Genomic DNA, 11,020 nt, shown 5'->3' with positions numbered 1-11,020 from the left:
GAATTTCTGGATTAAAAATTCGCCCTCGGAAACTTCTCTCCCTTCTTCCTTTCCACCCTTCATCCACACCCTCTTCTGCTACCAGCATTAGCAAGTCTGTCCCTGCATGATGCCTGATCAATTCAAAGCGGTCCAACAGAGGCTGGCCGGACTGGTCCAGATGGTGGCCCCCGATCTCCAGGAACTACGTCAAGAGGTTGAGGAGCTCACCAAAGCCCTCGCTGCCGAGGAGGAGGCTAGTGACATCAACAGAAAAATGTACATTACTCAGAGGATAGCACTGAATTGGAAGCTCCAACAGCAGACCGCCGAAATTACCAATTTGCATGAGCGGCAGTTGAAGCTCTCCCAGGAGCTAGCCGCCTGCCAGCAAAATATTGCCTGCTCTTCCATCACACACGCCGAGCAGATTGCCGCCATTGAGAAGGACTACGACGAGCAAATCTCGACCATCAACTCCCTTCACCAGCGGGAGATCTCCGACTTGCAGTTGCGCCATCAGCTGTCGCGCCATCGGGATGCCGTGAACGGGATGCATAATGCCGACCTGCTTCAGACGCAACTCGCCTGGGAGAGACTCAAGGTCGGTGACTTGCGGAGGGACTGCGCCAAGTTGGAGGAGGAGCGTGACCAGTCCAGGAAGGATTGCGAGTCGTGGAAGACGAAGTATCACGAGTCCATGAAGTCTAATGAACAGCTCCAGAAGAAATTCCGCTGGGAGACCGCGACGGTGGATTCTCTCTGCAAGAACTGCATCATGTTGCAGGAGCAAGGCGACGAGTGGAAAAAGAAGCACAACCAGATGAAGGAGGAACACGGCGAGTTGCAAGACAAGCACCGGAACTTGGAAGAGTCTGACCTCGCACTGAAGAGCCGCTACCATGCCCAATCCGCTGAGCTGAACGTGGCCCTCGAGCGCAATCACAGTCTTGAGGAGGAGGTCCAGCAGATGAAGGAGCAGTTGAAAGAGGAAGACCGGCGCGCCACTGAGGCAGAATCGCGAAAGTTATTCTTCCTTGCGAAACTGCAAAGCTTGCAAGACGACCACGCCGAACAAAAGGAAATGTATTTGAAGAGGCGTCAGGCGTACAAGGAGCTGCTGGTATTACACGTGAGATTGCACGGTGACCATCATAAGCAAAGTAAGGTTGTCGAGGCCGTGCGCTACGACATCAAGGGCCTGGAGAATATACAAAAGAGGCTTATTGAGGAACTGGAAGATATGAAGGACGACTGCAGAAAACGCCGACAGGAGTGCGAGGATATGATGTTCAGTCATAATGTCTTGGCCGCCAGGAACAATGAGCTGTTGGTTCAATGCGTTGAGCTTCAGACCAAGTGTGAGAAGCTTGATGATGAGGTTACTGGGGCCCAGGGGTTTGAAATTATTGGCTCCCCCGTGGAGTCATATGATGATGAGGAGAGCGATGAGGAGAGCGATGAGGAGAGCGATGAGGAGAGCGATGAGGAGAGCGATGAAAAGAGCGATGAGGAGAACGATGACGAGAGCGAGGAGAGCGAGGAGGAGGAGGGTGACGAGGAGAGTGGCGAGGAGGATAAGGAAGAGGACGGCGATTTTGACGAGGCAGACGATCAACTGTCTGACCTTGATGACCTTGTTGAGGTAGAGGATCAGGTGTCAGATGATGGTTGTGAGTTCCCTGACGAGGACAAATAAGTGAAGGCTTGGCAGGAGATATTGCGATGGTGGTCATTTGTTTCAGATTCTTAGTCACCTGGTAAATATCTTGGTACATTATTATCATTGTTTATCTTGCCGGGTGTCAGCCGCCACTGGCCTTTTTGCCAGCCCTATAAATAACAAAAAGAACCATCCAGGTGCCAAAGCGATCTAGAGCAAGTTCAGCCCAGTACCACCAATCAATGTCCCTGGTAGCCCTACGGTGAGGGTGTAGAAGTAGAGAGACTTCGGCCATATTCCAACCTCTCACGATCACCAAAATCACAGAGGCAAGAAGGAGCAGGCTGGGAATCTGCGGTGGACATAATTAACACCAGGGCCCACAGCTGTAATAAGACATACGAACTGATACTTACTTCTATGAGAATGACTGGCCCGGTCTTCCTTCCTTTCGATGGGTTTGAGCAAGATGCGTACATTGCCATTCCCAGGATAGTGAGCCCCCCGACAAAAAGGACGAGTAGTGTTGCAGAGATTACAACAGAAGCTATCTTGCTGCCGTTGAACACATCATCCAGTCGTGGCATTCCCAAGCGTCCGACAACCGTCAAGTCAGGATTAATTTCTCTCTCCGCCATGATGCAATATGTCAAGCCCAGCACCGTTGCCACCCCTGCCAGCGTCCACATGGCTGCCCTTCCGGCCCGGATAATAAGTGCCCTCTCGTTTGATGGCCAGCTGTAGCGTTGACCAAATTCCACAAGCAAAACACTACAAAGAGCTGCGCCCACGTGTCGGAATAGACGAGCGACGGGTTCGAGTCGTTTTGCTGATAGGAGCATTAAAAGGTAGCGGTCTTCAAAGGAGAGATAGACTTCAGGAATGTTGTAGTAAGCGTAAACGGAGAAGGAGGCTATGCGGAGAATGTAGCCACTATTATGACTGATTGTGAGTTGACTGAATATTGTCAGCAGTGAAGGGAAATATCTACATGATTAAAGCGGACATGGTAGCGGCGTAATAATGCCATATTGGGCGTATTTTGGAGATTCGCAAGGCGCTGTAGCCAAACGTGCACAGGAAAAAGAGTGTAAAGATGCCCTCGACGATGGCGCTAGCAGCGTAGACGAAAGGGGGGTCGACACTGTAGTAGGCTGTTTTGGATCGCTTTGCCATGGTTAGAAGGATGCCGCAAGACTTGGAGTATAAGCTTGGAGAAGAGTCAGTTAGGGGAGGTTCTCAAGAGTGTATGCCAAAGACCTCCATCACTCAATCGAACTGTCGATGAGAGATGTTATATGTTGCCATCCCGTCTTGGCGAGGCCTCTCTTTTTAACAGCTGCGCCATACTGTTTTGACGTCGGCAGGCAGATTACCAGGACTCGGTTCCAGATGTTGGGAGACTTGGCAGGGCACATTATGTGACTGACGGGCGATGGTTTGGCCGGTCTGACAGGTTGACATTGAACATCGTGGCTTGTCAGGGTTAATGCCCAAGTGGTTAAGTTTAGAAAGATCCCTAGGATTAGCTGTGGCTCAATCATTGACTTTTTGGTTGGCCAATGGAAGCCCTCAATTGTCCGTTACTGGTTTCAGCAACTTGTGGACAGAAACCAGCACGGCTCCCTTAACACAAACCCCAGCTTCTCTCTATTTGCTGCTTTCTTTACGTCCCGCTTTCTCGCGTCCTCCGTCCTCACAATGATGGATTTTTTTTTGCCCAGCTTCTAGCACGGTCAGAAGACTCGCCAACTCAGCATCCGAAGGCCGCAGTGAAATGACCGTGGATTCCGACCAAGACTCAGGCTCTCACACCAACCGGGAGATGCTCCCTGTCCCGGGCCCTGTCACGCCTCGGCCCGGCGACAAGCTCTGTCATGTCTGCGAAAAACTCCAACTGAGTCCTCGACTGTTTGTCGTCTTTCCGGGAGATGAGGGTTAGGGTTAACCCGAGACTTGTCATTGCAAGCAGACGTATACAACGCCTTTGTTGGTGTGGCACGCCAGATCAAGCGGCAGTTGAATACTGGCATCTACCACAGGCTGCCAACCATCTATTTCTACTGGTTTCTGCTATGGTGTCCTCTACCACTTCACACTCGCCGCCTCTCAGAAACGATCAGCCAACCCGTGGGGCCCAGCTGGTCCTGGTTCTCATGGGTTGGCTCTTGGTCATATATATGGGAATGGTATTGCCGGGAAATTGAACGCATTGGTAGAGGGATACGAAATCGATGTTGGGTTTTTGGTATCAGAGCCTGGGACATGATACGACAGAATGCAAACGCCTTGCGCGGCTCAATGACGACATGAATGGAGCTGTTGAGCCACCCTTGAAGGCTGAACGCAGAAAGTACTATGATAGGAGCTTGGAACCATCAAGTTGCAACCAGGTTGGATGGACGAACATGCGCTTCAGGCAGAAAGAGAGTTCATGCTACTCTGATCTGACTGAACACGATCTTGGATGGGGGTACAAGGTGATGATGCTTGATAGGAGAGATGGGGACGGTGGCAGACACCCAACACGGTCGATTTCGAGCATGTATGCGGAGCGTGTCGCCGTTGGATCCATTGACGTGTGCCAGTTGCTGGCTCGACTGGTCTGGAAGGAGATCATTCTTGGCTAGCATTTTGTGGGCCATCTGCACGCAAACCATTCCTCTGCACGCTTGGTCACAGAGTGCCTGGCTGTTGACTGGTCCAACCATCGTCAAAATCTTGGCAAGGCCTCCAATTTGGGTTATCAGCCCCAGAGTCACAACCGTTTCCATGACCACTGCCCGCCTTTGAGTTTCCTAAAAATGCTCAGCTGAACCAAGCCAAGTGAGCCCGCGGCCGAGTACCCTGGCCAGGTCGGCGGTTAGCTTCTTCGGGGCGGTCAGTCGACCTGTGCCAACCCATACAAATATCCATCATGGTTCCCCCAAAACAGTATCCAGAAGCCTACCACCTGACCAACTCCAAACATGGCTGCTGTCCAGCTAGATCTCGCAGCAGTGCAGCAGCTCGCCGCTGAGCAGCGCGCCCTTCTTGACACTATTGACGAGCTTCGAAAACTTGGCCTAGGAAAATTTGTCCAACTTCCTCAACTCATCGTTGTTGGCGATCAATCATCCGGAAAAAGCTCCGTCCTGGAGGCCATCTCTCGTGTCCGCTTTCCTATCAAAGACGGACTCTGCACGCGCTTTGCAACTGAGTTGGTGCTTCGCCAAGCCTCCCAGACGAAAGTCAACGTCCAAATCCAGAATGATGCTGGCAATGTGGACGATCATGTCTTTGACAGAACCGGCCTCAGCAACGACGAACTTCCTGCTATCATCGAGGAAGCCAAAGATTTCATGGGTGTCGGCTCGGGATCAAGTACATTCTCAGAACAAGTCCTCCGGGTGGAAATTTCCGGCCCTGCTGTTCCACAGTTGACGCTTGTCGACCTCCCCGGTTTCTATCATAATGAGACAGAGAACCAAGAGGCCGGCGGTGTTGCTGTGGTCGATCGGCTCGCAGAAAAGTATATGCGCCAGAAGAACAGCATCATCCTCGCCGTTGTCTCAGCCCAAAGTGAGCTGGCTGCCCAAAAGGTCTTGAATGAAGCGAAAAAACACGATCCTACCCGAGGGCGAACCCTGGGAATCATCACCAAGCCCGATAAGGTTGACCAGGGCTCCCACAACGAAGGCCAATACTTGCGTCTGGCGGTGAACAAGGAAGGCTCTCACAAACTGGCACTCGGCTGGCATGTGCTACGCAACCGAACTCATATGGAGACCACGTCAACAGATGGCGAGCGTGATGAGGCCGAGAAGAACTTCTTTCGAAACGGAGTGTGGGCAACAATCAAGGCTCAGGACAGGGGCATCGAGGCTCTCAGGGACAAGCTCAGCCAGGTTCTCTTGGCACACATTCAGCGCAAACTTCCAGAGCTCATCGAGGACATTGAACACTTGATCAAGCAACGTCAAAATCGACTCAAGGAACTGGGCGAGCAACGTTCAACACCACAGGCCATGAGAACGTACCTCACCAAGATCAGTTCCCGTTTCCGTGAGCTTGCTGGTGAAGCAGTTAGGGGCAACTACCTTGACGATTTCTTTGGCGGTTTGTATCCTGATCCAGACTCAACCGAATATACCGATGCTCGAATCAAGAAGTTGCGCGCTTTGGTGAGGGACCTCAACAGAGTCTTTGCACACGTTTTGTTGGTCAAAGGCAATCGACGCAAGATTCTTTGGGACGGCGATAACCAGGACAGGGACTCTGATGACGGTGAATCTGACAACGAAGAAAATGAATGTTCTGAGCCAGAGCTTGCAGTCCATCTTCACCAGCTTCTTGAACATTATCCTTTTGAAGACCCAGCAACCGTTTCGCTCGCAGATCTCAAGGGCGAGTTGGAAGCCATGGCCTCTGAAAACCAGGGCACCGAGTTTCCGGGCTCACCCAATGATCGATTGACGCTCCGTCTCTTCCGGAATCAATCACAGCCTTGGGAGAACATCGCCGAACGTCATATCAAACTGATCACGGAAATTTGTCAGGGCTTTACCGAGAAGCTCATAGATCATATCGTCGGAAGAGACCCCAAGACGGCACAGGCACTCCTGAGAGAGTACGTTGCCCCATTCTTTCAAGAAAAGGCGTCTTTGCTAGGTGTCAAGCTTCAGGAACTGCTGTATCACTACAAGAATGGGTACGATCCTATGCCCTTGCTCAAGAACACACGAAGCCGGAGGGGGGGCGAGCGGCGAGTTCAACAAACCACCCGTCAACTTGAGAAGGTGTATCCAAATCTGGAAGGGTTGACCCATGAACATGTGTCGAGAGCTGTGTTGGAAGCAGCCTCAGAGGCAACCCCGTCTAGTGATTTTGGAACAGACAAAATCATTGAGAGCATGGCCAATTATTATGACGTGAGTTTTCTCGGGAGATGTTTGGTCTTGGAATGGCTTGTGCTGATATCTGTCTTACAGAGATCACTTGACATCTTCATTGACAATGTTGTGGTCCTCGGACTGGAAAACTGTCTTCTGCGCCACCTCCCAACCATCCTCGATCCTGACATGGTTCCTAACATGACAGATGAAGATGTCGAAAAGGTTGCCGCTGAATCACGTCCGGTAAAGCAGGAGAGAGAAGAGCTGCAAGTCCAACTTACCAAGCTCCAGAGTGGACATGCTGCATGCAGAGCGTTCCAGCCAAGAGACTTGCCTTCGTTCTCTGCGTCGAGCAGAAACGGGATGGCAATTGGCGGGACCGGCCTTGTTTTGAGGCGGGGACCTAGCCAGAGCCCAGCTCCGGTACCAAGCATCGAAACCGACAGAACAGCAACTCCTGGGAGCCGACAGTCAACCGCTACACTCGGCCGCACAACTTCCTCTTCTTCGACAAGCACTGGTACACCACGTGTTTCGGGATCTTCCGCTCCTGTTTCTGCTTCAGCCCCAGCTCCCCGCTCAATCTTCGCGGACATGAAGAACCCACCCGCCCCCAGGTCTGGTGGGTTATTCACCACCACACCATCCACGTCCGGGGTATTTAGCACTAAACCAGCCACGCCCGGCACTGGTGGTCTATTCGGAACGAGTGATCCTGCACCAACGGCTTCTTCACTTTTTAGCCCCAAGGGCTCTTCAGTGTTTGGTAATCCATCAACTCCGAACTCAGCGTCTTTGTTCTCTGCTCCCCCCGGCACAAATGCCTTTACATCAGTCGCCAAGGCTCCCGCTCCTTCGTCATTCTCCAATGCCCCTACTGTTGCGTTTCCTTCCGGAGGAATATTTGGCAGCAGTAATAACCAAAGTGGTGGTGCTATGTATAGTACGAAGCCGGGGCAGGCATCAGCTTCGGGTTTTTTCGGCTCTTTTTCCGCCAAAACTGGAGGGGCTCAAGGCAGTTAGTTCCCTTCTTCCTTTGTCGTAAAGAGTTTTCTGTAGCTATCTGAATTTGAGTATTGCGTCCCCTTTGATCTTTGTGGTTTGGTGCTGTCTAGAATGAAGGCTGACTGACTGTGATGGGTTACCAGTGCCTTTACCCCATCGCAAAGCACCTCCAACCAATTACAGATATGTAGCTACAAAGTTTGATATCCCTGGACTGCCTGGCAAATATGACATATACCATCACATAGCGGCCTTGCCCAGTTGCGAGGGTTGGTCTCCAGAGGAGATACGCCTTCACCAGGTAACAGCGGCGGGCACAACGGGATTTTAGGGGCCTTGAACGATGATAGAAATCGCTTTCGCTATCATTTGACGTACTTTTGACTATCGTTGTTACTATCTTTCAAGGTCACCATACTTGGAACCCTAAAGCCTGGCGAAGAACCACTTGGTCGCGATCAAACTCAGACGTGTACGACCAGATAGTGCCCATCGGCTGGCTGTTGTTGTAGTAGAGGCCATCATCGTCGCCCGAGCCCTTCTGAGTGATACCACCGTATTTGAGCCTGACCAGGTTTCTTGTCACAAGTGTTGCCCACTGTCGCAGAAAATGGAGAAGCATCTGCAAGGAGCCCCGATTGGTGAGCCCACTCAATGGCATACCAGAACTTGATTGCCATCTTCTTATGTCCAGCATCGCTGAGAAGTTCGTGGTTAATTGTGGATTTGTAGACTAGAAAACCTTGAACTTACTTGGGATGGATGCCATCTGACCTCAACTCATTCAACGGGATATCGATATCGATGTAACCGATCGGCTTTCCCACGCTCTGGAGGCGCCTGACCAGTGTCCTAACAAAAGAAAATGTAGTTAGATTAGGGCATTCCTAGGATTCGATAACCCAAATCCTGTGGGCAGACATCTTGTCGTGGGAACATACTTGTATTGCTCGTTGATTTGTAAACGATTGCTCTCTGCCTCCTTATCGCTTCGTCGAAGCACAGAAGAAACAAAAACATATGTTTTGGACATGCCATCGGTGGTCCAGAGGTTGCTAAGTAGAGCTTCCAATCGGCTACTAGCCCCGTCCACCTAGAAGATTGTTAGCTACTACGCAACAGTAGTCAGGTGACACTGAGGAGGGATATACCAGTCCTTGATTTGCGTCGTTGGTGCCGACGTTTATCTAACAAACATACATACAAAGGACATCAACTACAGCTTACCAAAACGACATTTGGCTTGTATCCGTATGAGTTGCGCGCTGCTATTCGGACTTGGTCGATAGTGTTACCGCCAGTGGCTTCGAGGTCTTATCGAGTTAACGTTGAGATGGAAATCTGAAGCTTTCTAGGGAGAACTTCCTCTGTCCGTCATATCTCCACTCTGTTTGCTTCCAACCATATTGACAAGCCACTAAGATAACATCTGTTAGCACATGTAGCAAGCGATCATGAAATAGTTCTCACAAAGGAGACCACCAAAGTATACGTACGCCTTTGTGTCTCAACTGATCCCTCAGAGGCTTTTGAAAGCTACACCGCGCATATGTCAGCCTTCCTTTCCAGGATATCATTCTCTGTTCATCACCTACCAGTTACCAGTGCTCGATCCAACACCACTGACAATAGATGCACCCAAAAGCAAGATTCTCAAGGCAGGCTTCACATCTTGACGAGCCGTAAGGCCTACAAGAATGGGAGCGAAAGTGGTCTCGTTGAACTCTGATCCATAGGAAGAGTACTGCCTGGAAGGCACACCCGCTACTCCGCCCAAGAATGCAAGAGCCGGCACAATCAGACTAAACACAGTCTTGACGTGCATAATTGCAAGTTATGTACAGAGCAACCGTAAACGTAACATGTATGATATTTGATATGAAGGTTTTGAAAAGAGGTTTTAGAATAGGAAGATGGGAGGTTGAAGAGGGAGAGATAGGTAGAAGTACACAATGAATGAAACACACCGCAATCAATGAAATGAGTTACGAGACATACTGGACTACTATCCCACTATGCGTTTCCGAAAAGAAAACGCAGCGGCAATTCATAGTAGAATTCAAAAACATAAGCAGTGACCGAGATTCACTACTATTTTGAGGGGGCTCAATCTCACCACTTTACCTGTTCCTTCGGGGCATTGTTCAGAGCATCCTTCCTCGCATTCTTCGAGGCTTCTTTCCTCACGTTATTTTCCCCGCATTCTTCCTGGCACTTTTTTCGCATTCTTCCTTGCTAAAAAGATCTAGGTATAAGGCTTGATTGACTAGCTAAGAGTACGTGACACAGATGGGATGATGGCTGAATACATGCTGAGTGACCTCCTGACACTCCTGAATACCGCTGAAACCCAAGTACCAATACATTGCTGCCATGAGGCCCTGATCCTATTATTCAGCATTTCTCACATTTTTCGCATTCTTCCTCGCATCCGCCGGAGCATCGGTCGGGACTAAGTAATAAAACCTCGCAACCATGTACAATAAGTATAGTACCGCATCAGCGAGGTTCCATTGGATTGGCAACGAAGCTAGCGGACCGCTGGATATAATCACCAACGCGGTCTTCATCCACTTAGAATTCTTCGGTTCAACGGCCCACGGATTAGCAAATGATTTCAGCCCTCTAGTATAATCGCTGCCTTCTCGTGCTCTCCACGCGCCTTCACAGATGTATTATATAGAGGGATAAGTAGTGGATGTCAGATGCTGCGCCAGTTATCAGATCCTTTGAAGCGGTTCAATCTCAGCCCACCTGACCTTTATACCTCAGAGATAAACCACATGATCGTCGAACCGAGCTGTACATCCGATTGTGTGTGATTTGACCTTCCCACTAAGCACCAATTGTCTGCAGCTCAGTTGTCTATAGGCTATTCAGCCACAAGGTACGAAGGTCGGGAGGGTGAGATTGATCTTCCCCCAGTCTTGCATCCCACGAAATAAATATAGGAAGCTAAGCCTATAGGCACAGTAAGATGAACATCTCCCTCCCTTTCCGCCATGACTAGTTTAACTGGAATCACACTTCAAAGTCTTTTCAAATACCAACTTTAGTATCTTCCCTTATACAAGCTTCTTCCCATATTTTCATCAGTCACAGCACTGATTTGGATTCTCTCAAGTTTCAACTCTTTGAACCATTTCTTCATTCTCGGGAATACACTGCAAACCATGCACTTCCACTCAGCGACTGTGGCAGCCGCCTTCTTCAGCGCAGTAGCTGCTATTCCTTGTTCAGAAATCGGATGGTCAACTGGCAACATGGACGAAAGCCCACTCCTGGATCCATTTGATCCGCAAGAACGTTGGGAGGTTGTGAAAGCCAACGAATGTTGGGTTCGCTTTCAAACTTTCAGGCCAGGGCAGAATCCAAAGGACGTCAGGGTCACCAAAAGGGGGTTCACTGCAACTCCAGACCAAGTCGCTCACACAATCAACAACTGCTTTGGTAGCCCTGACAATATGAGGATTTGGCTCCCGTTGGCGACGAAAAGCTT

The 11,020-nt window shown here is 50.2% G+C and overlaps 2 protein-coding genes across 2 annotated transcripts; both read left to right on the top strand.

The window, feature by feature from the left end:
• Nucleotides 1-532: 532 nt before the first annotated feature.
• Nucleotides 533-1,678, top strand: QC764_310460 (uncharacterized protein; the record flags this gene model as incomplete). Its single annotated transcript, XM_062946160.1, has 2 exons — nucleotides 533-1,480; nucleotides 1,514-1,678. 2 exons carry the CDS (start codon nucleotides 533-535, stop codon nucleotides 1,676-1,678), a joined length of 1,113 nt encoding a protein of 370 aa, XP_062802212.1.
• Nucleotides 1,679-3,268: 1,590 nt separating this feature from the next.
• QC764_310470 (uncharacterized protein) lies at nucleotides 3,269-7,958 on the top strand. Its single transcript, XM_062946161.1, has 2 exons — nucleotides 3,269-6,552; nucleotides 6,613-7,958. Exons 1-2 carry the CDS (start codon nucleotides 4,612-4,614, stop codon nucleotides 7,537-7,539), a joined length of 2,868 nt encoding a protein of 955 aa, XP_062802211.1. The 5' UTR covers nucleotides 3,269-4,611; the 3' UTR covers nucleotides 7,540-7,958.
• The last annotated feature ends 3,062 nt before the right edge of the window (nucleotides 7,959-11,020 follow it).

The sequence above is a fragment of the Podospora pseudoanserina genome, chromosome 3 (assembly GCF_035222485.1).
Source record: "Podospora pseudoanserina strain CBS 124.78 chromosome 3, whole genome shotgun sequence".
Lineage (NCBI taxonomy): Eukaryota > Fungi > Ascomycota > Sordariomycetes > Sordariales > Podosporaceae > Podospora > Podospora pseudoanserina.
Note: the sequence above shows the minus strand (reverse complement) of the source record. Positions and strands in the feature narration are given on the sequence as shown.